Source organism: Piliocolobus tephrosceles, chromosome 16 (assembly GCF_002776525.5).
Source record: "Piliocolobus tephrosceles isolate RC106 chromosome 16, ASM277652v3, whole genome shotgun sequence".
NCBI classification, from domain to species: domain Eukaryota; kingdom Metazoa; phylum Chordata; class Mammalia; order Primates; family Cercopithecidae; genus Piliocolobus; species Piliocolobus tephrosceles.
The window spans coordinates 22,993,123-23,019,693 of record NC_045449.1 but is presented as its reverse complement, the minus strand read 5'-3'; the positions used below and the strand labels follow the sequence as shown (position 1 = coordinate 23,019,693).

At 52.1% G+C, this 26,571-nt stretch overlaps 1 protein-coding gene across 3 annotated transcripts; it reads right to left on the bottom strand.

Annotated features, from left to right (window-relative positions):
• On the bottom strand, nt 1–24,296 carry SLC13A2 (solute carrier family 13 member 2). 3 transcript variants are annotated; one of them, XM_023183882.3, is made up of 12 exons: nt 23,772–23,918; nt 8,391–8,519; nt 7,140–7,423; nt 6,827–7,032; nt 6,143–6,323; nt 5,908–6,030; nt 3,967–4,185; nt 3,673–3,761; nt 3,266–3,387; nt 1,959–2,120; nt 1,183–1,320; nt 1–671 (listed from the first exon to the last, which is right to left on the bottom strand). In XM_023183882.3, the coding sequence occupies exons 1-12, from the start codon at nt 23,871–23,873 to the stop codon at nt 501–503; spliced, it is 1,926 nt and encodes a 641-aa protein (XP_023039650.2). In that variant the 5' UTR covers nt 23,874–23,918; the 3' UTR covers nt 1–500. The 3 variants fall into 3 exon arrangements, with proteins under 3 accessions (XP_023039650.2, XP_023039652.2, XP_023039651.2); XM_023183883.3 differs by having other exon boundaries at nt 409–671; nt 7,140–7,276; nt 23,772–24,296; XM_023183884.2 differs by lacking the exons at nt 8,391–8,519; nt 23,772–23,918 and having other exon boundaries at nt 7–671; nt 7,140–7,276; nt 7,362–7,379.
• Between the last annotated feature and the right edge of the window lie 2,275 nt (nt 24,297–26,571).

The following is a 26,571-nucleotide window of genomic DNA, read 5'->3' as shown; positions in this document are numbered from 1 at the left end:
CAGTCCCAGAGGCTGTTCCCATGGCAGCTGCTGGCAGGCCCTCCTCCCAGGCCACTCCAAGCCTGAGTTCCAATAAATACAGTGCAAATAAGTCTGGTCACTAAACTGGGGAGACCAAGACCTAGGGCACGAGAGAGGACACGTCGTATTGTCTGTGAACACACACATGTGCATTATCCAGCATACACGCCTAGGATCATGTGCATTGCACACAGCCCCCCTCAGATAGCCTCACATCACACACCCCTCCCATCCATGCAGGTGCACCCATATGCGCGCGCACACACACACACACACGCATGCACGCACACACCTTTTCTTCTGCCACATAGGAAATTGAGCATACACACATTCCTTACAGACACACAAGAGAAAGGCACACATGTGCCTTTCTCTCAGCCATTGGCCTGGAGCTGGGAGCTTGGGGTGTCCCCTCCCAGCTCAGAGGAGTGGGAACGGGGTAGGTCTTCCTGGACATGGCCCATGGGCTGCGCCCCAGCCTAGGGGCTTGGCATGGTGGTGTTGGCCGGGCTGGGCAGGCACTGGGCTGTGGTGTTGGCCTGAGCCCAGGAGGGGAAGGAGTGCAGGCTGAAGATGGTGATGCTCCAGCTGTTGATGGCCAGTGTGATGACCAGGACTCCAATGATGTTGAGCAGGAATCCCGCCCGGGCCTGGTGTGAGGAAAGTCCATTTGGCTAAGCAGGGGCTGGGCTGGACTGCCCCTAAGTCCCCAGGTATTTGGGGGTGCACAGGAGCCCTCCCACCAGCAAAATTCTCTCTGGGAAGTCCTCCCTTTGGTTCAACCTGCAGCACAGCCAATGCCTTTGCCCCTTGCTTTACTCCCAGTGCTAACAGGGAAAAGGGGCAGTCCTCCTGAGCTTCCAGGGCCCTGGGCTTGTTCTCTCTGAGCTCATCTCCCCGAGTGTGGGTGCCTGGCATCTTGGAGCCTTCCCCATATTCCCCACCCGCTTCCCTCCCTCTCACATAGCCTGGGGCTGGCAGGGCCTGAAGATGCCACCACTGAGAGGTCATGTCCCAACCTCCCCCACTGCGCCTTCATCCCAGATGAGGGCCCGCTCAACTCTGAGACTCTCAGTGGCTTTAAGCTGCTTTGTGATTCACTAAGGTGGAAAGTCAGAGCAGGAAGGAGGGATGAGGCATTCAAGCCTCCCTGCCACTCACCATATCCAACACTTTGAGTCCCCCGAAAGAGAAGACGATGGCATTGGGCGGGGTGGCCACAGGCAGCATGAAGGCCAGAGAGGAGGCCAGAGTGCAGGGGAGCATGACGTAGAGAGGGTGAAGGCAGATGGCCTGGGCCTGGAGTGGGAGGCAGTGGGGCAGAGCTGACCTTGGCCCCCATCCCGGAGGGAGAGGCATGGCCCCCAACCAATTCTCCTGCTTCTCTGGGGGACAACCCCTGCACCCCAGTACACTCTCTGGCCATGAGCCCACCACTTCTCCCAGAAGGCACTGGGTGACCTGGGAAGGGCCTCTTGACCTCTCTGGAGGGAATGAGTGTGCTGCCCTGCCTTGTGGGGTGTGGTGAGGGGAGGGGCCCATAAAACAGATCTCAAAGGGGCTCCGGGGGTGTCATCAAAGGCTGTAGGAACACGTCTGGGGAGGAAGGGGCTTGGGACGCTTCGGGGAGCAATTTCACCCCGTCACCTCAGGAATGACCAGAACAGGGACTGGGGTGGGGAGGTGGGTGAGGCCACGAGGATCCCCATCAGGATACTCCAGAGGTGACGTCACGAGGGACGGGGTGAGTCAGGGGCCAAAGTGCCCTGGGGCCCAAGGTGGCTCAAGAGCCTGGAGAAGGACGGAAACTCAGGGGTCCTCTTCAGGAAAAGGAAAAGAGGAGGTGCAAAGACAGGATACTCTGCCTAGCAGGCAGAAACCCTGGTGTGGCAGGCAGGAGGACTACCTGGAGGAGGTGTTTCTGAGGGCCAGCTCACCATGGAGGCTAGGATGGGCAGGAAGAGCGTAGTAGTGGCCACGTTGCTAGTGCACTCGGTGAAGGTGGCCACCAGGAGGGAGAGGATGACCACAATGGCTGGAGCTGGCACACTCTGCAGTGGGGTCAGCTTGTTTCCCAGCCACTTGGACAGGCCCGATCGCTGTGGGCAGAGGAGGATGGTGTGTGAGAGGCAAGGCTGGCTGGGCCCCCAAGTCCTCTGCTGAGGCTCTATGAGGCTCCTGCTCCTGCTCACACCTCCCCGGTATTCAGAGTCAAAGACAGCTCTAAAGGGATGTTAGGATCCAGCTAAGACCAAGGGGCACCCTTTCCTGCTCTTGAAGAACGGCTGGGTGTGGGAAGAAGGGGCAGATGAGAAATTAGGAAAGGGGGCCAAAGGGCCTTCTTGGGAAACTTGGGGCTTGGTGGGAGCAAAAATCTTTGACCACACTTACTCCTGACTTTCTGACCTCTCTCAGGAGGTCCCTTGACAACCTTAGCCCTCTTCCTGCCCCTTCCAGTCCAGTGGCTTGGGGCAGAGAGGACCTTGCTCTTTGCAGGGAGGGAAAGTTAGGGGAGGACCCTGATAGAGGCTGGAAGAGGCTAATGGGAGGATAGGGACAGTCCACAGGGTCAGAAGAGCTCCGAGGTCTTGCCTTGCCACGTCTGGAATGCCATGCTGTAAGCTGGGACTTAACCTTGCTCAGTGGGGCCAGCGCCTAGCACAGCACTGGGCACAGTCAGTGGATGAACATGCCACAGATCCAGGAGTACCCTGCACCAATCCCTGACCTGGGCAGCTGCCTCCTGTTTGAGCCAGAACACTGAGGCCCAGGGATGCCGTGTCAGGGGTTTCCTTCTTTTGGATGGAGGCTCTGGGGAAAGATGTTCTGGTCCCCTGAGCCTGGGTGGGTGTGATCATGGTGCCCCCTGGTGGCTGCAGTGGGCAGACCGCGTCAACATAACCCCCAGTTACTTCAGTGCAGATGCTATTGCGTGCTCTGTCTGGCAGGGGGCAAGGGGCTGGGGTGGGGTGGCATTTGTCTCTGAGAACAGGCCCCGCCCCACCAGAGAATCTTGCCTTCCCTTGGACTTTGAGAACTGAACTAAGGAGAGGTCCCTAGGGCTTGTGTTTCTTCGTCCCACATGGGGGCTCTAGGTCTCCCCAGCTGCTGCAGAGGCTCTGCCCACCCGAGAGGCTCCTACATGGGAACCAGGTCTCCCCTCTGTGGGACAGAAGCGGGGAACCCTCTCTTCCTGCCACAGTCTCCCTCACACAAGCTAAGGAGGGGGCTGGGGGCCTCTCACCTCACTGCCCTTGGCCAGGGCATAGCCACCACCCAGCAATAACACGATATTCCACGGCATCTTCTGATTCACTGTCTTCCAATCGAGGAGGCCAAGAGGCGCCTTCACCTTCCCTGGGTTTTCTACTCCCCAAGCAGAGAAGGATGGGTCACCAAAGAACAAACAGGCCTTTCCCCTCTCCATTTGGGGGCTCCCTGTGTGGGTCCCTTTTGGAGCTTAATGCATGCAGGAGGGGACTCTCAGTTCTGCAACATCTCATCTTTGTCCCTGAGTCTCTGTGCCCTTGGCAAGTCGTTCCAGCCCTTCTGGGCTTTGCCTACTCCTGCCAAGTGTGGTGGAAGGTACATTACATACTTGAAGGCAGGGACTGCCTGGAGACCCTTTCCTGACCCAGTCCAGGTGCTTACCTGGGTCCTGGGTCAGCCCTGGGAACTTGGAGGGCATGACGAACATAATTACGCCAATAAAGATGGCCACTGTCCCATCGGACACCATGCTGTTGGTGGGGGGACAGGGAAGGCTGGGTTAGCGGCTTGGGGTTGTTCAGGGCCACAAGGTGGAGGGTGGTGGAGAGGAGCCCCTCCCATAGACAAGCTTGGGGAAACTTCATCCCCCACCGAGTGTTACTTCCTGTTCTGCAATGGGGGCCCTACACATGTAAGTCCCACATGTGTCCTCCTCCCATGCCCTGCAACTCTCACCTCTCCCCCGTGGCATTGGGAAAAGCGAGGTTGCCCCAGCCAAGAAAAAGCCCCGGCTCCCGGGTGAACCAGAGCAGCACCAGAATGACGAACAGGACACTGACGGCCTTTTCTGCAAAGGTCATGGGGCCCAGCAGCCTGTACTCGGTCTGGATGATGCAGTAGGCTGCTTGCTGTTGCTCCTGCATCTTCTCCCCAGTGCCAAAGTTCTTCCGGAAGCTGCAGGCAGAGGGACGGGGCAGTTTGTGGGGGGCCTGCCCCAGGCAGGGAGCAAGGGGCTCTGAGCGCCTACGATCTAAAGGCTGAGGCCCAGAGAGGGCATCTCAGGGTCACTACACTCAGGCCCCGGCTCCACCTGAGGTCCTGGAGGAAGAGCAGAAGACTTTTAGGGGTCATAGTTCTTGCTTATTCCCCATGCTTGGCCTTGCTCCATTGAACCCCTTTTCCTCCAGGGGTTCTATGGTGCTAAACCCTCCCTTGCCCAGAGTGAGAAAGACCTAGCAGCTCAAACCCTGGGACTTCTTCCAGCCCTGGCTCACAGCTCTCCTCCTCCAACAACCTTCGGGAAGTCCTCCCTTCCCTCCTCTGCCTGCTCTGGGTATCCCCTGCCAGCCTGAGCCCCACTTGCCTTGTCCTCAGAGGCACAGTAGGCTGCAGTCCACTTCCTTCTGCTGCTGACTTAACTTGTGTTGACATTTAACTTTCCACTTGGGTAAATCTCAACCTCCCTGCTGGTCACGCTTCACACATCTTTGACTCCCCCACGGTGTCTGGTACTGTGCTGACCTCTTCTACTACCACCTTGCCTTGTACCAGCCCCCAACTTTAATCCAGCTTCCTTATATTTGCCCAAGTGATTTTTCCAAAGTGCAGGAGCAATGCTTAAAAACTTTCAAGGGCTCTCCACTGCCTGGGCAAGAAGGGCAAATTATAATTAATACCACAGTATGGTAACACTCATATCACCACTCCTATCCCATACTCATGGCAGACATCACTAATCAATCACAGACTTGATACTAACTGAGCCTTAGCAGGGTCTCCCATGATTTTCCAACTCAGAGTTCCAAACCGTGACTACCAGGAACCTGGTGGAAGTAGGAATGAAATCTATTTATTACTCTTGGCTTCAAGGACAAGATCCAAACGCTTGGGTGGCACACAAGAGCTTCTAGAACCTTCCCCTGCCTACTTCTCCAGCTTCATGACCTGATGTTCCTTTTTGCTGTTTGTGTTTTAGTCCTGCAGAACTAGAGTTCCCTCAAGCACATGATGTCCATTCTTGCCTCTGTGCTTTGTGCAAACTGCTCCTGCTGCCTGGAATGTCTTCACCCATTCTCTACCTGGCTGACTTCTAGTCCTTCAAGATTCAGCCCAGGCATGATCTCCTCCATGGTGTTCTGGAATCTTCACTCACCTGCGCCTAACTAGGCACTGTGTTCTCTGTGCTCCTGCAGCATCTGGGCTTCCCTCTGTCATGGCCCCCACCATATCATCATCCACCTGATGGGCTACAAGGACAGGGACTGTGCCTAGTGCCTTCTAGTATTCTCAGTGCCTTACACATGACCCGGTATACAGTAGGAACACAGCAGGTGCTTTTGTAACTAACCATGCTCAGTGTGTGCTCCTTAAGCACCTATCAAAGGACAGTGGAGCATTATGGGAAGGGGCATCAAGTGACCTGGCTTGCAGTCCCAGCACTGACAACCTAGTTGCGAACCACTCCTGAAGCCTCAGCTTGCGCGTCTGTGAAATGGGATAATACTCTCTACCCAGTAATTTCCTCAAATGGGGGTCCAAGTGCACAGAGGGGACTTGGCAGGGAGAAGCCTTCTCACTGGGATAGTGATAATATCATTTTCCACATCCAGACTCAACTGGAAGCTCCCAGGGCTAAGGGCAGGGACCTGGGCTTCTCTTACCGACTTTACCACTTACTTGAAGCCCAGGAAGAGGATCTGTAGCCACAGCCAGGCCAGCAGCAGCAAGATGACCATGGTGGGGAAGGCGAAGCTGAACCAGGAGGCGAAGTTCACCACGTTGCCGTTTTGGGGGAAGAGCCTGAAGGAGGAACATGGGCTGCCGTGTGACGTTGCCCCAAGAACTGCCCAGCCCCATTCACCTCCCAGTGAGTGTGCAGATCCCCCAAGGTGGCCCACCCCTTGTCACTCACGCGTTGATCTGGCCTTGCAGCACCAGGTTGGGTGAGGTGCCAGTCAGTGTGGCGATGCCCCCGATGCTGGCAGAGTAGCACACGCACAGGCTCATGCACTGGGTGAGGCGGAGATGCTCCTGGCTGAGATGTGCCCTCTCTTCCGAAGGAGCAGATGTGACAGGGAGGGCGTGCCCATTATCTGGGAACAGGGGAGAGCCCAGGTGGGGGCAGGTACAGGGCCAGCTCTGGGGAATGTGGCCAGGGCTGCAAGGGCCTCAGAGGCACCTTATCTGTGAACAGCCCAGACCGGGGCTGGAAGGAGGACAGAGGATGTCTGCAGGCCTGAGAGGCCCAGCAATCCCCAGAGTCTCAGGCTGGGAGCGGCCTCAGAATCTCTCTGATCTCTCATTACCCAAACCACACAGGAAGAATGGATCCTAGACCTTGGACTGTCCACCTAGACTCCAGCTCTCTTCTTGCTATGGTGACCAAGCATCTTGGCTTGCCCAGGGGTGAGGGGATTCCCAACACAGGTAACTTGCCATTTTAAAAAAAGGAAAAACAAATTGGTCACTGTCCTTCTTGCATCTCTTTCTTCTCTCCCCAAAGGCTCCAAGACGACCAGCCCTTGAAACGGACAGACCCTCAGACTCTCTCCAAAAACCAAGGAGTTGGGGCGGGGCCTAGCCTCATTTTTCTCACCAGGTTTGGTCGCCTCCTTCTGGGGACTTGGTTCCTGGAGCTCGAAGGTGGGGTTGTTGCTGCCCTCCTCGATGTTCCTGCTGGCTTGTGAGCTGTGCAGCTGGTCCAGGACGGCATGTGCGATGGGCGCCATCATGGCCGAGGTGGCCGTGTTGCTGATCCACATGGACAGGAAGGCCGTGACCAGCATGAAGCCCAGCATTAGCCTAGGGACGGGCAGACAGACACACTGCTGTTGCAGCTTCCCTTCAGGGACTGGGTGCCCAGAACATCTCCTCATCAGGTTCTCCCATGCTGGTTTGCAGGAACTCACAGGGCAGGCCGCACCCCAACGATGAGGAGGACCCAGAGGGCGATGCGTTTGTGCAGGTTCCAGTGTTCCACTGCGATGGCCACCAGCAGCCCCCCGACAAACAGGATGTTGGAGTCCTTAAGATACTCGATGGCAACCTGGCAGGCGGAGACACGGCTGAGCGGGGGGAAGACCCTGCAGTCTCCCACGGTGCCCCTGAGCTTATGGGATTCAGTCACTGACATTCCCACAGACTGCCATTCCCCTGGGCTCTCGAAACTGAATGGAAATGGTCTCTGAATAATCTGCCTTTTTTAAAAAATTAAATTTAACTTTTTGGAGACAGGCTCTAGCTCTCTTGCCCAGGCTGCAGGTGCAGTGGCACAATCACAGCTCACTGCAATCTCCACCTCCTTGGCTCAAACCATCCTCCCACCTCAGCCTCCTAAGTAGCTGGGACTACAGGCATGTACCACCATGCGCGACTAATTTTTGTATTTTTTGTAGAGACGAGGTTTTACCTTGTTGGCTAGGCTGGTCTCGAACTCGTGAGCTCAAGTGGTCCACCTGCCTTGGCCCCCTAAAGTGCTAGGATTACAAGCATAAACCACCACACCCGGCCTGGATTATCTACCATTTAATATCAACCAGGTTCCCCTCTTCTTGCCAAACTCACTTTATCTCCCCTCAGGAATAATTAATTGGGAGATAATCTACCATGATTCCATTCATGTTTCAAGCCATGGACCGGGAGACAGATATTTTCGTGCTGTTTCTCAAAACTAGACAGCGGTTCTCAAAGTATGGTTGCTGGGCCAGCATCATCACCATCTACTGGAAGTCGTTAGAAATAAAATGCTTAGGCCCTACCCTACATCTACTGAATCAGAAACTCTGGACCCAGCCATTTGTGTTTTAACCAGCCCTCCAGGTGACCCCGACGCTGTTCAAGTTCAAGAGCCACTGAACTAGAAGCATATGAGTGTGTTAGCTGGCCTTCAAGGCCCCTTTTCTGTGTCACCAGGCCTTCCACCTCCCACCTAAGACTGGCTCATCACTCCCACTTTGAATGAACTCTCAGCACTGATTCTGCACCCCTCCCCACCCCAGCCTGCAGCCTTCTAGCTGACTTCCTCCTCATGCAGACGCAGGAACCCCTAACCCACGTACCCTGCCTATGATGAGGCTTCCTTAGTCAACAAGGTCTGAGGGAACCCACCCCCTGGCCTCCTGCATTGCCCAGAACGCTTTCTCCTATGGATGGGGGCTCACCTCAGAGGCATCCACGATGCCCATCATAGGGAACAGGATGATGGGGAAGAGGGCAGTGACAGCCAGGGGCAGGGCTTCAGTGCACCAGAAGAGCGCCATGAGGATGATGGCATACGCACAGTAGGCCTCCTGCAGGTGGGAGGGAAGCAGCAGAGCTGTCAGAGGGCCTGTGTCCCAGAGCCATGCCACCTCCTGTCCCTCAGACAAACTAGGCCATTTGTAACTGCCTTGGGAGAGCCTGTGATACCCATAGCCATCGATTCCCAAGCCCAAGGTCTCATTTCAAAATGCAAATAAAAAACAAAGCAAAGCACTCAATATCACCTTGTCTTTGACCTTGGGGAGCCCAGACATGCTAAGCCAGCCACTTCAGAAAGTCTGGAGTTGGTTACCAGTCCCCATAGAGACCAAAGGGATTGCAGGGGACCCAGTTGAGGATCCCAAGATGAGATGGGGGCTGCCAGAAGAAGGAGCAGGACCTGGGCAACGTGGACCTTTGCCTGGCACCCTGGCTTTCCCTGGCTCTTATCACAAGCAGCAAGAGTATGTTTGTTTGTTGGATATTTAGTGTTTGTTCCCTCTGCCAGGAGTGAGCTCTCCATCTGACAGAGTCGGTTTTGTGGCATCTGGATCCTTGGAGCTCAGGACCCAGCAGGTTTTGGAGCAAATCTTGTCTGAATGAATGAATCACTGGAGAGTTTTGGGAATGGTGGAGGGTCTCTTTTCTAGCAATCCTGGTCTGTCTGCTGCATTACACAACTCCAGAGAAGCAATTTACATTTATAGGCTATGTGAACTTTCCCCCAAGATGCTTGTGTTGTGCAGGGAATTGTGGGGCAACACTGAGTCTTGTGGGTCTTTGGGTACCAGAAGTCCCTCTTTCCTACATGAAACCTCTAAGTCTAGAGAAGCCTGACCTCAGGCCTGGAAGGGGACCTGGGGCAGGAATGGAGGCCCACCCTCCTTATAGAGCCTCTCCCAGGGCTGGGGAATCATTAGCCAGGAGAGGGCACCCGTATCCCCTCTCCAGGGGCCGGGCACCTGCCCACTCTTTGTTTGCCAAAGGAAGGGGCCACATGCTGGGGTTTGTTGGACAGTGGGGCTGGGGAGTCCCTCCTCCCTTACCCATCCCAATTGCCCTGTCCTTGTCCTCTCCACCTCATACAGGCTAGGCTCACACTCAGTACCCTAAAGCTTGGGAAGGGTCCCTGAGGTGGGATTAGGTGGTGGCCTGGGGGAGGAGGCAGCTGCTATTCAGCAACTCTTAGGGACTTAGTATTGTCATTTTTGTGCTTACATGAAAACATAACAGCCATTAAGGTGGGTGTGGTGGTCCCGCCTTACAGATGAGCTCAGAGGGTAAATGGCTTGCTCAAGGTCACAGAACTATCACAAAAAGCGGCAGAGCCTGGATGGAACTCAGATAAGGGATTGGGATTGGGTAACCTTCAAGCGCTATCTAAGAGCACTCCCCTTTTAGTCTATGTGAATGGTGCCCCAACAATTGTGCAGTGTGTAGCCTGCCCAGCTGCCCGTAGCCCCACCAAATCTGTCGGAAGCCAAGCTCTCTTTCCACCAAACCTCTGCTACCCCTCTTCATCCTGGCCATAAACTCATTAGCCCCAGGAGTGGGGCCATTTTGACCCTCAACCAGAGAAGCCCAGCCCCCACCTCCCCCCGCAGGATTCTGCTGGTGCAGTGTTTCCTCACCTGCGGTGGCTGAATGGCCAGTTACCCTCCCCCTGGACTAAGGGCAGGCCAGCCCTCCTGGACCCTGGTGTCCTCCACCCTGTCCACGCAGAACTCTCTGGCCAGAGACAAGGAGCGGGGCTGGGATGGCACTCACTCTGCTGATTCAGGAAGAAGTTTCTGTACAAGTATTGGAGGGTGACTGAAGGGGTGGCCTGCCCCTCCACACCTGTGGGTGCTTCTCGTTAGGTGGGAAGAGAGACTTGAGAAAAGGAAATAATACACAGAGACAAAGTATAGAGAAAGAAAAGCGGGACCCAGGGGACCAGTGCTGTGTTTTCAGAGGACCCACACTGGCACCAGCCTCTGAGTTCCCTTAGTATTTATTGAGAATTATCTTTACCATTAAAAGGATAAGGGAGCGGCTGGACAATAGGATTATTGTAGGGAGGAAATCGGCAGTAAGACATATGAAAAAATCCTTGTAACATGAATAAGTAAAAAGGAAAATGCTGTGCCTTGAGATGTATATGCGACATCTCCATAAACCTTTTAGCAGTATTGCTCCAGCAAGCCCCACCTTATTCCTAAATGTGTTTTCTCCTTACTCAGTAAACAAGACACACAATGGGTATTACCCGGAGATGTTCCAATCTCAGGGAGGGGCAGGATTTTTAACCGTCAAGCTTCTTTCAGGTACTTGTTTAACAAAGACACATCCTGCACAGCCCAATATCCTTTTAACCTTAAATCACCTTCGCACATGTCTCTTGCAAGGACAAAGTTGGGGGTAGGGTCACAGATTAACAGCATCTCAAATACAGAACTAAATGGAGTCTCTTATGTCTACTTCCTTCTATATAGACACGGTAACAAGCTGATCTCTTTCTTTTCCCCACAGGTGACTGCGTGCCAGGCATCATATTCTATGTGCTTCAAACACTTTTACAAGTTGCATTTAGTTGCTCTCAGAGGTAATAACTTGTTCCCATTTCACAGTTGAAAAAAGAAAGGAGTGAATACAGTTCAAAAATGCCTCAAAGTCACACATATAGTAAGTGGAGAGGCCAGGTTACCTGCTTCCTGGACCCCAGCTTTCACCTGCTACCCTGAGCATGATCACTTGCATTTGAGGGTGTCCTCAGCCTCAGGCTCCCTGTGACCAGTGGAGTGTAGGGAGAAGGAGCTGGGGCTCTGAATCCACAGCTATCTTCCCCATGGCCTGCCACTTCCTGTGGCTGGGCTCTGTTAAGTCATGTCACTTTGAGACCCCGTTTCCATACTCCAAAGGGAGTTGTTAATAATCAGACCAGGTTGGGCATGGTGGCTCATGCCTGTAATCCCAGCACTTTGTGAGGCCGTGGTGGGCAGATCAACTTGAGTAAAGGAGTTCGAGACCAGCCTGGGCAACATGGCAAAACCCAGTCTCTACTAAAAATACAAAGAATTAGCTGGGTGAGGTAGTGAGCACCTGTAGTCCCAGCTACTTGGGAGGCTGAGGTGGCAAAATCACCTGAGCCCAGGAGGTTGAGGCTGGAGTGACCTAAGATCATGTTACTGTACTACTCCAGTCTGGGCAACCGGAGTGAGACCTTGTATCAAAAAAAAAAAAAAAAAAAAGTCAGACTCGCCTCCATGTGCTCCAGTGTGTGTGGAGCCATACATGGCTCCCGCCCCTGTATGCCTGTGTCTGTGATGGGTCCCTCTCTATCTCTGGATCAAAACACAAGACCTGTTCCAAAGTTCCATCCAGAAGCTTTTGTTAACCCCGGTGGCTTTGGCCCTGCGTCCCCGTCCCACCTTCTGGGCAGCCTGTCAAGCTGGAGCACAATTTGCTGACTTGTTCTTCCTGCATCATGAGATTCTTAACTGGGGCATGGAATTCCGAGGATCCGTGAAGTTAAATGGGAAAACTATTTTATCTATTCACTAACATCAAACTAAGGTTGTGAACATAAAATCATAGTGCTATTAATGGTATTATTGGTGACTTAGTCACAGATATTTGATTGTGACTATCAGCTATTAGACACTGATCCAGATAAGTTGTCACAGTTATCTCAGAATATATCTCGACATTCTGTTTACCTCCATCCTTATTTGGACATTTTGGTAATTATTATACCAACTTTAGATCTTACCTAATGCACCAGCAAGGAAACACATCTATTTCTGGGCTGCAATTTATTTTTCCATATTTTGATACCTGTATTTCAAAATAATTGGTTTATTTGTGATCCCATGCCTTTTATTTTGTACATTTTATTTCTTATTTTTTCTAATTAAAAAAAATTTTTTTAGAGACAGGGTTTCTCTCTGTTGCCCAGACTGGAGTTCATGGTGTGATCATAGCTCACTGCAGCCTCCAACTGCTGGGCACAGGCAATTCTCCCGCCTTAGACTCCCAAATAGCTGGGACTACAGGCATGTGCCATAATGCCTAGCTAATTTTTTTTTTTGTATTTTTTGTAGAGATGGGTCTTGCTTTGTTGCCCAGGCTGGTCTCGAACTGCTGGCTTTAAGTGATCCTCCCACCTCAGCCTTCCAAGATGCTGGGATTACAGGTGTGAGCCACTGTGCCTGGACTGTGCATTTCAAAGTAATTTTCTGAAAAGGGCAGAACTAAGACTCAGGGAGACTGAAGAGCTGTCGGTGTTCTGAGAGGCCCCTGGGTCGGGTACTCTTGGGCACTCCCTGAAGGCAGAGCCCTAGGGGTCTTTTCTTCTTAGGCACACAGTATATCCAATTACAAGGTCAGTATTCCCAGCTCTAGAAGTGGGGATTTGGGGATCTGCCTTGTCTTTCCAGGTCACTCTAATGCTCTCTGCCTTGCAGCCCAGCTCTATGGAACCTAGGACAGCCAAGCTCAACTGGCAGCCTATGGCATGGGACTCAGCTGGTTTACACGCTGGCCACTAGCTGCTCCCCAGGACTGCTGCACTGCACAAGTCCAGGTCACCATTCTCATATGGAGTTGTGCAAGGCATAGCCTGCACCGCAGTCCCTGGTGGCCCCTCCTGGAGCTCAGAAACCAGCAGGGAAGAGTTTTCTTCTGGTGGCAATGCTCTTCTTTCTGCCTCTGGCCCTGCCTCCTCCTTCCCCAGGTCAGCAGGGTGGTTGTTCCCTAGCTCTGTTTCTTGACCGTAGCAGCTACTCTCCTCTCAGGATCTGTTTATGGGCTCCTGAGGACAGGGGCATAGCCTCTTTCTCCTCTGTGATCTAGCTTGTAGCTCTTTTGCAGGTGCTGGTCTGGTCTATAAAGCCTCCTTTCCCACTGGTGTCATCCCCACCCCCAAGGAAGTCACCCTGTTCAGATCCTTACTCTTCTCCACCCAGCAGTCAATCCCTGTGATTAGAAGCCCACTGCGGGCAGGCCCTTGGCCTCCTGCCTGTTCATCAGCCACTCATTCCACAAATACCCTCTTTGGGCCATGCACCCAGTCCTGTTGGTTCTGCCCCTTGAGTGCTCCCATTTATTTCTCTGTAGCGCTGGAACACTAGCCTGGTCCAAGTCTCAGCAAGACTTCTGCAAAAGCCTCCTTATTCATCTCCCTGCTTGCTCTCTTGACCCTGAAATCCTTTCTCCTTGCTGCAGCCAGAGTGATCTCCAAGCACAAATCTGTTTAATTTGTACTCCTCCTCCCTCAGCACGCACACACTCATCTCAAAACAGCTCACATCCCTTTGGTGGCTTCCTAGTGCTTTCAGGAACCTAAGTTCAGGGTTGGTCTGTGCCTCATGTCTTAACACTCTCCCTCTTACGCTCTCTGCTCTGGCCATACCAGGCTTCTATGGGTTCCTCAAATACTGCATCCTCCCTCTGGCCACAAGGCCTCTGCCCACAATTTCCTCTCTCTGGACCTCTCTTCCCTCCCTACTTTGCTTAGTTGATGTCTGCTGGTTCTTGAGATCTCAGCTCAAATATTGATTTTTCAGGCTGGCTTCCAGGCGGGGATATAGTTCCCATTTTTCACACTCTAAGTCCCTGTACGTCTTCTGCATAGCACTCATTATAGTCTGCAATTAAACATTCAGTTTTAGGGACTAAATGATGAGTATCAATCTTTGTTGTCAGACTCTACTCTTCAGGGAGCAGGGTGCAAGTCTGTTTCTGCTCACCCCAGCGGGTGCCTGGCATCTATTTAGCAGAGATGACACTGAATGAATGGGTGAATGGACACGGGCCCTAAGGGTACAGGCATCAGTCAGGCCCAGCGCTGGCCCTCAGGGAGTCTGAGGGCCTGTGTGGGCTGGACTGAAGGGCAGGCTGAAGAGAGAGACCCCCAGAGGGGCTTCCAAACCCTAAGCCTGGCAGCTTGCTTCTTCTTTAGTGGGAAAGCACATGTCCAGGGCACAGGGTGCTGACTGCTGAGGCCCTGCTTTACTGCTGTGTGTCCTTGGGCAAGCTACTTAAACTCTCTCAGCTTTTCTGGTAAGAAACATCAAGCATTCGCCACTATAAACACATTTATCTCCATTATGCAGTTTCCTCATCTGGAAATAGGGATAAGAGAAACATCCACCTAGCTGGGTTACTGTAAGGATGAAGAGACCTAACAAATGTCAGAATACGTTTATTTATTTATTTATTTATTTATTTATTTATTTATTTATTTATTTATTTTTTGAGACGGAGTCTCGCTCTGTCGCCCAGGCTGGAGTGCAGTGGCGCGATCTCAGCTCACTGCAAGCTCCGCCTCCCGGGTTTACACCATTCTCCCGCCTCAGCCTCCTGAGTAGCTGGGACTACAGGAGTCGCCACCTCGCCCGGCTAGTTTTTTGTATTTTTCAGTAGAGACGGGGTTTCACCGTGTTCGCTAGGATGGTCTCGATCTCCTGACCTTGTGATCCGCCCGTCTTGGCCTCCCAAAGTGCTGGGATTACAGGCTTGAGCCACCGCGCCCGGCCTTTATTTATTTTTTTTAAGAGACAGGGTCTCACTCTGTTGCCCAGACTGGAGTGCAGTGACGTGATCACAGCTCACTGCATCCTCGACCTCCTGGGCTCAAGTGATCCTCCTGCCTCAGCCTCCTGAGTATCTGGGACTACAGGCCTGTGCCACCATACCCAGCTAATTAAAACAAAATTTTTTTTGTAGAGATAAGTCTCGCTGTATTGCCCAGGCTGGTCTTGAGCTCCTGGGCTCAAGCAATCCTCTCTCCTCCGCCTTCCAGAACACTGGGATTATAGGTGTGAGCCACCGTGCCTGGCCAGGAATAAGTTTTCAAGCATTGTAGCCTGTGAGCACATAGCAGGGTTGGTGCTGGGAGAGAAATGTGCTCCTGGGCTTCTGGAGAACCAAAGAGGATACATGAGGCACAAATGGAAGTGAAGGTGCCAAGGAGTCCAGGGCAGACTCTGGACCCAGGGTGTGTGGCAGGTGTGGGACCTGTGGGCATCATGGCCTCTGTCAGGCAGCAGCACATGTGCCCACAGTCTCAGAGGTGTCTCACCTTATTTCTCTGGTGACTGAAGGTTAACCCAAGGGTGGTGATGGGCTGGCACATGAGGGACACTCCCACTGCCCCTCTGCCCCTAGCAAGTGGGCACGTTGCTGGCAGTGAGCACTCCCGGGTCTCAGGAGCAAGGCGAGGCACTGGGTGGCAGCCTGCCAAGCGCCTGTAAAGCAGAGACCAGAAGAATGGAGCTCAGAGGAGAAGGGGCCCCGTCCCTGAGCCTCCTTTTGTCTGGGCTGAGGAAGGCTTCCAGAGAGGGAACCTTGAGCGGGTACTGAGGAGTGAGTAGGAGTTCAGTTAGTGGGCAAAGGGAGTTGAGGTGAGGGAGTAAATGCAGAACAGAATGAGATATAAAAGATCAGGATGCATTCTTATAAAGAGTCTTGCCTGTCCTGAGAGGATCTAGGGCTTTGTCTGGAAGACAGGGGAGAAAAAGGGAGAAGGCCTCAAAGAGTTTTAAGCAGAGAGAGAGTGGCATGGTCACACTTGTGGTTTAATAAAAGATTACACAAATACTACCACAAGTGGTTAAAAAATTTGTGTGCAAATGTTTGTATACATCCAGGGAAATTTCTGATATAGGAGTTTGTACTTTCTTTTTTGGTACCGGGATCCCCTTGGCAGCCTGATGAAGCATTCCAGTGTCTTATAGAATGATGTTTTTAAATGCACTAAATAAAGTACGTAAGACTACAAAGGAAACCAATTTTATTGAAATACAGGTATTAGACTGTGCGCGGTGGCTCACACCTGTAATCCCAGCACTTTGGGAGGCTGAGGCGGGAGGATTTCTTGAGCCCAGGAGTTCAAGACCAGCCTGGGCAACATGGCAAAACCCTGTCTCTACTAAAAATACTGGAAAAAAACAAAAACAAAAACAAAAAACAAAACTTAGCTGGGCATGGTGGCATGTGCCTGTAATCACAGCTACTTGGGAGGCTGAAGGGGGGAACCCACCTGAACCCGGGAGGCAGAGGTTGCAGTGAGCTGAGATTGCATCATTGCACTCCAGCCTGGGTGACAGAGTGAGACCCTGTCTCAAAATAATAATAATAATTATTATTAATTTTTAAAACCTAAACTAATAAATAAATACAGCTATTAAAATATGAAAAAGTGCTGGGTCCAGTGGTGTGTGGCTACTTGGAAGGCTGAGGCAGGAGGATTGCTTGAGCCCAGGAATTTGAGGCCAGCCTGGCAACACAGTGAGACTCCATCTCACAAACAAACCAAAACATGAGAGAGTGTGGAGAGACGGAAGTCTTTTCCAGGAAGAATGGGCAGATGCCAAATGCCTAATACCTTTGAGGCCTGAATATACAAAGGGGACAATGGCCAGTTCATATGTAAAAATGTTTCACAACTTCTGTAATACCAGCCGAGAAGTCAAAAGACAACCTCTACAGCAGTAAGCCCTAAACACTCAGGATTCGCTCGATGACTGCCAATGCCCCTGATTTTTGCCCCAAACTCTTTACTCCTACTTCCAACTCAGGACCAACCCCAGAAAGCCAAATATGTTCCCCTAACCAGTCACCTGGGGTGCTGCTTCTAGTTAGCCACCTAAGGCTTCCCTGTGCCCAAGTGTGCACTGGAAGCCTTTCCTTTTGAGCATTCTAAAGCTTTCCCACCCCACGCCTGCCTCAGGCTGCACGTGATGGCGGTGACTCTTCCTACACTTCGCTTGTTCTCATTCAGGTGTCCTTCATTGATTTGCACACCTTGATGTGAATGACTTTGTTGCATCAGCTTGTTTTAACAGGCCAAAGGAACAATGAATTTCTGAGTGCTGGAGAAAACAGAAGTGGGGGGAAGAGTCCTGGTATCACAGCCTGGGCCAGGGCTAGCCCTGCCTGTATGCACTAAAGAGCAAAACGCAAGCCGGCGCCGTAATGAACGTGGCATTCCCATGCTCCTCTAGGAATTTGAGCCTTGCGACAGCCCTGAGCCTTGCTGCTGGATTACATCCGGGAAACTTTACTGTTGAAGAGGGTGACTTACTTTCCCGTTCCTGGCCTTCACCTAGCAGGTGCCGATAAATAGGGACACGACTTAGTAATCTGGGCAAAATCCAAGTTGGGGACTCTACCCCAGGGATCCCCCTGGCCTTTGAGGCTGGGTCCTTCTTCTAAACCTACTTCCCGGCACCCAGAGGCTAGAAAAACAATCTCCACACAGTCGCAGGTATGGCTATTCCTAGGCACACAGCTCACCAATCTGGTGGGTGACCAGACATGCCTTCCTGTTCTATAGGTGGGAACATCTGAGGCCCCCTAAGCACAAGAGCTCATTTGAACAGAGTGATGGAGAAGAAGTGAGGCACCTACACAGGACTCCAGACCAGTCTGTGTTTTCCAGGGGCCCAGGAATTCAGACAAGAGGCAGAGGGCGAAGGGAACATGTGTTTATCAAGCCCTGGGTGTCAGGCACTCTACACATATGTGTGTTATCTCAGCTCATCTTCACAACACCGCTTAGAGATGACAGGGTTTGAAGAGGCTCAGTCAGGTCACATGGCAGTACATGCTGCTGAATGGATTTGAACCCACACCTGTTTGGCTCCAAAATCCACGTTTTGTTCACTGGACTCTGCTATCTCAACTGAGGGCCAAGAAGTCTCAGAAGGTAGAGGTGGGGCCCAGAACAGAGGTTCAAATTCCTTGTATAGTTTTCATGCCCGAAGTGAATCATCCAAGTCCCTGCCTTTGAGGTTCAGGAACAGCTTGCACTAACAGTATTTTAATTACACAGGTTTTTTTTTTTTTTTTTTTTTTGACAAGGATTGTTCTGTCACCCACGCTGGAGTGCAGTGGCATCATCACTGCTCACTGCAGCCTCGACCTCCCTGGCTCAAGTGATTCTCCCACCTTGGTTCTCCAAAGTAACAGGGACCACAGACACACGCCACCATGCCCAGTTAATGTTTTTGATCTTTTTTTTTTTCTTTTTGAGACAGAGTCACTCTCTGCTGCCCAGGCTGGAGTGCAGTGGTGTGATCTCGGCTTACTGCAGTCTCTGCCTCCTGGGTTCAAGCGATTCTCTTGCCTCAGCCTCCCGAGTAGCTGGTATTACAGGCATGTGCCACCACGCCCAGCTAATTTTGTATTTTTAGTAGAAATGGGGTTTCACCATGTTGGCCAGGCTGGTCTTGAACTCCGGACTTCAGGTGATCCACCTGCCTTGGCCTCCCAAAGTGCTGGGATTGCAGGCGTGAGCCATCGCGTCCAGCCAACTTTTTTGATCTTTAGTAGAGACAAGTCTCCCTATGTTGCCCAAGTTTGTCTTGAACTCCTGAACTCGAGCGACCCTCCTGCATTGGTCTCCCGAAGTGCAAGAATTACAGGTGAATTACAGACAGCCACCACTCCCAGCCTTAATTACACAGATTTTAAAGTTCAAACACATGTAATGTTTATGCATTCTAAAAGGGCCAGTGATTCAGATGAGGAAATTCTGCCTTCTGGCCTTACAATAAATGTAATATTGACTTCAGCTGAGTTCTGTCCTAGCCACTAGAAGACTGTTTGTACAGATGCTTTCGGGTCCCGGGAGGTGTTTGCGTTTTGACTCTAACTTACTAGCTGAATGACCCCTGAGTCGTAAGTTATCCACCCCTTAATGCTCACAGCACAAATCCCTACTCCTCCCTCTAGTCTTGTAGGCTGACATTGGCTGACCTCAACCCTCTTCTCTAAACTTGACTTAAACAATCTAGTGAGGCCTCTTAAGGGAGGGAGAGCAGGAAGACCTCTTAAGGCCTCACTCAAGCCCCCGAGCCACACTGGACTTGCTTAATCCCTTCAACTTGCCAGGCTCACCCCATCCACAGGCCTTTGCACTTGCTGCGTATTCTGCCTGGATGACTCTTTACCCAGAGCTGCGCTTGGCTGACTTTTTAGAGAAGTTATTTTTGAGACAGGAGTCTTGCTCTGTTGCCCAGGCTGGAGTGCAGTGGCACCATATGGCTCCCTGCAGCCTCAACCTCCTGGGCTCAAGTGATCCTCCTGCCTCAGCCTCCCAAGTAGGTGGGACCACAGGCACACAACACCACACCTGGCTAATTTTTTTAGTGAGGAGACAGGGTCTTGCCATGTTGCCCAGGCTGGTCTTGAACTCCTGAACTCAAGTGATCCACCCACCTTGACCTCCCAGAGTGTTGAAACACCCTCCTCAGGAGGCCTTCCCTGACCCCATCTAGAGCAGCCCTCCCCAGTCCGTGGTCACAGCCTGCTGCATTGTTTCTGCTTTTTGTATATCTCCCCACTCCTCCCACTTTCTCTTCCCAACACACCCAAACAGTGCTTGTCACACAGTACTGAGTTCTGTGTTCACTAACAAGATACGTGGATGGATGAACGAATGAATGGATGTAAGGTTTCCATGTCTGGCTGCAGGGTTGGGAGAGCAGGAAGACCCCAGGCCCTTCTGTTCCCCATCTGCTGGGACCACCAGAGAGTGACTAGCATTTCAAGGTACTGTTGCCACCCCTCCAACACACCCTACTATTCCGGGCCCCTACATCTTTCCTTCTGTGGCTCCCTCCACCTGTTTTGCTGATGCCTCTGACTGTTGAAACCCCATCAACCTTCAAGGCCCAACTCAAATGTCACCTCCTTCAGATTCTCCCTTGACTCAGTTGGAAGAATTTGCTCTCTCCTCTGAGCTCTGCAGACTTCTGGCTGAAACTTTGTGTGGTGTAAACACCTATCTTCTCCTATAGACTGTAAGCAACTTGAGGATGGAACGTCTGCATTCCTTTTGGTAACCCCTGACACAGAGCAAGAGCTCAACAGACATGCTGGACTGAAGTATGGTGGGAGGATTGACTGACAGCTGGATGGACATAAGAAAGGATGGCCTGGGAGGTGGGTCACAGTGGGAGCACCACTGATCTCCCAGGGAGCCTCAGGCAGAGACTCCAAGACCAGGTTCCAGTTCAAACTTTTTTCCTAGCTGGGACTTTAAGCAAATTGCTTCCCCACACTGGCCCTCAGTTTACACGTCTGTAAAATGCAGATAGTAGTAGTAACCTCATGGTAACACGTAGGCTTTTTATTTTTGAGACTGAGTCTTGCTCTGTCACCCAGGCTGAAGTGCAGTGGCACGATCTCAGCTCACTGCAACCTCTGCCTCCTGGATTCAAGCGATTCTCCTGCCTCAGCCTCCCGAGTAGCTGGGATTACAGGTATGTGCCACCATGCCCAGCTAATTTTTGTATTTTTAGTAGAGATGGGGTTTCTCCATGTTGGCCAGGCTAGTCTTGAACTCCTGACCTCAAGTGATCCGCCCACCTTGGGTGCCCGCCTCCGAAAGTGCTGGGACTACAGGCATGAGCCACCGTGCCCAGTCTAACACATAGGCTTTTGAAAGAAATAAATGATCTAACAATGCTTTGAAGTGCATGGCAAAATGTCGAGCACATAAAATATACTCAACAAATGTCCATATTATTATTATGGACACAAATTTGAGCCTAGGCTGGGGCTCCTTCTTCTCCCTTTCGAGGCCAGGGTCATGGGGCTAAGCTCGGGGACTCATTACAGAGAGCAGAGATTCAACAGGGATGCAGGACAGGATCCATTTTGTGCACATTCCTTCCTTTCTTCATTCAAAAAGTTGGGGGTGGCCAGGCATGGGGGCTCACGCCTGTAATCCTGGCACTTTGGGAGGCCAAGGCAGGCAGATCATGAGGTCAGGAGATCAAGACCATCCCGGCTACCATGGTGAAACCCCGTCTCTACTAAAAATACAAAAAAATTAGCCAGGCGTGGTGGTGGGCACCTGTAGTCCCAGCTACTAGGGAGGCTGAGGCAGGAGAATGGCGTGAATTTTTTATTTTTTTATTTTTTGTTTTTTGTTTTTTGAGTTAGAGTCTTGCTCTGTCACCCAGACTGGAATGCAATGGCGTGATCTCAGCCCACTGCAACCTCCTCCTCCCAGGTTCAAGCATTTCTCCTGCCTCAGCCTCCCGAGTAGCTGGGACTACAGGCGTGCGCCACCATGCCTGGCTAATTTTTGTGTTTTTTATAGAGACGAGGTTTCATCATGTTGGCCAGGCTGGTCTCAAACTCCTGACTTCAAGTGGTCTACCTGCCTTGGCCTCCCAAAGTGTTGGGATTACAGGCGTGAGCCACTGTGCCCAGCCTAACAAGTACTTTTTGAACATCTACTTTGTGCCAGGCACTGGGGATTCTGCATGGGACAAGACAAAGTCCCTGCCCTCATGGAGCCGACATTCTAGTGCAGGAAGCCAGAGAAGAAGTGAAAAATAAGCAGATAGATAATTTCAGAGAGTAAATACCCTATAAACAAAAGAACAGGGCTTTTCCCCAAGAATGACTGGGGTTGGTCAGAGAAGGCTTTTCTGAGGAGGCGGATTTAAGCTGAAACCTAAAAACGGGAAGGAGGCATCTGGGAGAACAGTCCAGAGCAATGTGAGGAGCAGAAAAAAAGCTGGTGAGGGGGGGTGAGAGTGAATGAGAGGTGGGACATAGGAGGAGGGAGTCTGAGGTGTCCAGGGCTGAGCCTTGGTGACTCCTGGCCGCTTGAAGAGGTTTTATCCTAAGTTTGACAGGAAGCCAGTGTAGGATTTTTTGTTTGTTTGTTTGTTTGTTTTTTCAAATTAAGGTGGGGTCTCACTATGTTGCCCAGGCTGGTCTCAAACTCCTGGGCTCAAGCAATCCTCCCACCTTAGCCTCACGAAGCGCTGGGATTATAGGTGTGAGCCACCGTGACTAGCCAATGTAGGGTTTTGAGCAGAGTGGGACACATGGGAAATGACCGGGGAGACAATGGATCCAGGGATGGGGAGTGACTCCATTCTGAGTATTTTGGGGTATCAAGTGAGCAGGACCTTCTGCTGCACGTGGAAAGGAGGGAAGGAGAAGAATCAAGAATGCCCTTGAGTTTTTGGCTGTTGCAGCAAGGTAGATGGTTGAAGCATTTCTTGATGCCTAAGCCAACTGGAGAAGGGCAGGAAGGGTTTTAATTTGGACGTGGAAAAGTGTGTCCTGCTTATCCTGCTTACAAAGAAAATATTCAATCGGGGAGATGCCTGCTGTTCATTAGATAATACAGGTTTAGAAGTTAGGGCTCGGGTTACAGATTGAAAACTCATCAGCTTAGAGATGCTTTTTAAAGCACGAGATGGCATAAGATCAGCTAGGGGCAGTGGGGACCCTGGAAAACCTCGGAGTCAGATGGAGAAGGAACCTCAGGGTCAGGAAAGTGGGAAGGGGCAGGGCTGGGCAGGAACCAGGAGAAGGTGTCACCAAAGCCAAGAGAAGACAGTACGGCAAAGACGGGGTGACAGCTGTGACAAACACTGCTGAGGGATTGAGGAATGTGAGAGTGGCCCAGGGTTTGGTCACAAGGAAGTTGATAAAAGGTGTATAATATACAAGTTCCGTGAAACTCGGATCTGCCCTGGGGCTTTGACTAAGTGACTTCACCTCACCTTCCCCATCTGTCAAATGGGACAGTCAGGCCTGACCTCTTAAGATGGCAGAAAGGGTTACTGGGTGCCTAGGACAGGGAGCTTTGGGGGCCAATCAGGCATTGGGGGCTCGATTTAATGAGAGATGAAGTTATGACTTCTGCTGGGGGTGGAGGAGGAGGGAGTGACGCCTGGTTGTGCCCAGCTCTCCCTCCATCCGGGGCGCAGTTTTTGTGCTGTCTACCTGCAGGGGTCCCCTCTTCCAACTCCCACCCCTCCTCCTCCGCAGACGTAGCCCTTGAATACACAGGTGAACTCTTTCTCTTCCTGTTTATGCTCTTAAAGACGCAGACTGCCTGCAGCCAGCTTTCTCCTATTCTCCTTCCATCCCTCTTCACTGTGCCTCACTGTGCCGCTGCTCACCCGGCCTTCCTCTCCCCACAGCCAGCTCGTCTCAGCCCCCATGGAACCCAGTCCAGGGCTAGGTGGGCACACAGTAGGCAGATCAGCTCCATCTGCCCCTCCTGCATCTCCTTGATGGAACTGGTTTCCTATTTCTTAGGGCAGTAGGTTGCAAACCCACCTAAGCAATTCACACTGGGCTCCTACAACTGGGTGCCAAGCAAAAGCCCCTTTTGACCTCCTAGCCTCAGTCCTCAGGAGGAGCAGGGGGCGATAGCCTCACTTCCAGGGCAGCGGCAGCGAGGAAGTTTGCTGGAACCTAAGGATGCCCGATCCCGGCCCAGACAGTCCCTCCCCTGCCCCCTGGAGTTATTTGTGCTCAGAACACCAAATCCTTACCTTACTGGGGACAAGGATGGGAAGAGGCAGCAGGAGAATGGGTAGGAAGAACACGATCAGGTAGGAACGATAGGCCCACAGGGCCTGCCAGCAGGTGGCCATGGTATGGACCAGCGAGGGTTGCCACTGCCACCACCTCCAGGAGCTGGGGAACAGAAGGACCAAAGACGCAGCCCAGCAGGAAGGTGGCCCGGGCAGGCTTATATAAAGCCAGCTGAGCGTTAACCATTGACCCACTCTGGCAATCAGAGTGTTTTTGGAGTGGGGGAGGTGAGAGTAAGGAGGAGGGACCCACAGGCGGAGTAAAGATCAGGAAGGGAGAGGGAGGCAGGAAAGAACAAGGATTAAAAAACTTCAGGTTCCTTCAAGAAGTTAAGCCCAGCATTAACTCCTTCTGTTCTTGGAAGCTGCTGAGGGTGGCACTGGAGGAGCTGGAGAAGGAAGGAGGGTCCCCCAGCCACCCTCCACAGGCAGTCCCCAATCCCCCTCCCTTGGCCCGGCCTTTCCTTTCTCCTTCTGTTCTCCAAAGCCAGGTTCTCAGCTGAGCACTTTATGTGAGAGCCTGGGTGGGGTGGCCCTGCCCTGCCCACAGAGATGCCCTAGGAATTTCCAGTCTAAGATTGACAGCAGCCAAGGCCTGGAGCAAGTCCTCCTCCTCCTTCTTCCAGGTATCGAGGACCATCAAAGTCCCTGGTCCTGACTATGTCTTGTGTGACACTGATCTGCCGACTTAACCTCTCAGAATAGCCACTTCCTCATTCTGCAGTAATATCTTGCTATTGCGAGGCTCAAATTAGACAACTTATATACATTGAGCTTTGATGCGTGGCAGGTGTACAATGAAGGTTAGTTTCTTTCAGGCTCTTCCTAGTCCCCTCGCCCCCCAGCAAAGATTGTTTCTTATTTTGGAAACATACTAGATCTCTCATTTATGCATCCATCCATCCATCCATCCATCCATCCATCCATCCATCCATTCATCCATTCACCAAGCAAGTATTTAGCAACAATTTTGTATTCAGCCCTGTGCTCAGTGCTAAAGATACAGAGATTAAAATGCTGCTGCTGCTGCTGCTGCTGGTGGTAAAAACTGACATTTGCTCAGCACTTAGTACAAGGCAGTTACTGTACTGCATCAACTCGGTAACTACACCATGGGTTAGGTGTTACTATTCCATTTAACAGATGGGGGAACTGAGGACATGGAGCCAGCCAGAATTCACACATGCATTATGGGTACCCTGAGGGAGGTCCAAACTGTCTTGTTTTTCTAAGACCAGCTGAGCGGGCGCAAAAGAACCAGCGGGTAGGCAAGTGTAACAGCAAAACTGCACGTTTATTTTGGCAACCTAAGGTGTGCGGGAGAAGTCTGTCGGCCTCCGGGGAAGGAGGCCGGCAGAGTCCCCCCGTGGGGCTCTCGGACAGACTTCCCACAGTCCCGACATCCCGACAGGAGTGGGGCTGCAAGAAGGCCGCGTGGCTCAATGGCGGAGAGCGGCTTTTCTAGGAGTGGGAGGGCAATAGGTGGGGCATGGGCGTGTCAGGGGCGTTCCCCAGGTGCGACCAGGTAAATCTTGGTCTCTTCAGATTGACGTCACCTGGCGCATGCCCAGTTGGTCTGCACCCTCCCTGGGCGTCGGCTGCATTTTCGCGCGCGCGGGAAGAGTTGGGGGTGGGGATGAAGAACCCGGAAGTGCACCATCTTGCCTCGGTTCGTCCAAACACAAACCAGGGCAGAAGTTCTGGGTGAAGAGCACCAGGCAAGGGCTCCTGGAAGAGATGGCATCCGAGTGAAGACTTAAGAGCTCAGTCTTATTTGGCACGAGGTGATAGGGGAAGGAGCACAAGGAGAGGGAAGAGTGAACGAAGGCCTGGAGGGTGATGTGTGCATGTGCGCGCATGCGCACGCGTGTGAACGTGTGTGTGTGTGTGTGTGTGTGTGTGTTGAACAGAACAGGTTGTAGTTTGGAAGAAATTATGGGTCTTAATCTCTGGCCAGACCCTCAGTCTGTTGGTACCCTCACCCCTCCTCACCCTGACTGCATGCAGTTGAAGGTCAATGCATGTTTCTGAGGTTATCAGAGTGTGATGATCTGTGTGGTCAGGATAAGGAGGTGCGGTATCAGGAGAATGTTTCAGGTGGCGAACACAGTCTGGGAAGAGATGCAGAAGCGTGGGGATGTTTAGAGAACAGAAGGTTCTGCGTGGTTGGAATGTGGGTTTGCGGGGGACAGGATTAAGAGCTGATAACTACAGTTCTAGGTGTACTAGAGCATGGCCTGGGCTGTTATGCCACCGAGACACTCCTGGAGCCAGTGGAGCTTTTATGAGAAAGGCCCTGGTGCTTTCTGCAGGGCGGTCCTAGAGGTCGGAGGGACCCAGGTTGAGGGCTCCTGGAGCGAGGCCAGGCTGGGTGGGATGCTACAGTAACACAGGACAGGCTAGCCACCCCAGTCCCCCTTCAGGCATGGCTCCTTCACTGCCACACAGTGGCCTGCCATCTGCTCAGGGCAAAGTAAGCAACAGCCAGGAAGGACAGGGAGAGACAAAGGGTTTCAGACACTCAGGACAATGCCCCGATTTTATCTCATCTTGGAGGAAGCCTCTCCCATGGCCTGAGGCTCTTGAGGAGCCAGAAGAAAAACGAGGCCGGCTTCACCCTCAGGAACAACATTCACCACGTGTAAAATCTGCATCCCGGGTTTTTTTTTTTTTGAGGCGGAGTCTCGCTCTGTCGCCCGGACTGGAGTGCAGTGGCCGGATCTCAGCTCACTGCATCCCGGTTTTATCTAACTCTCCA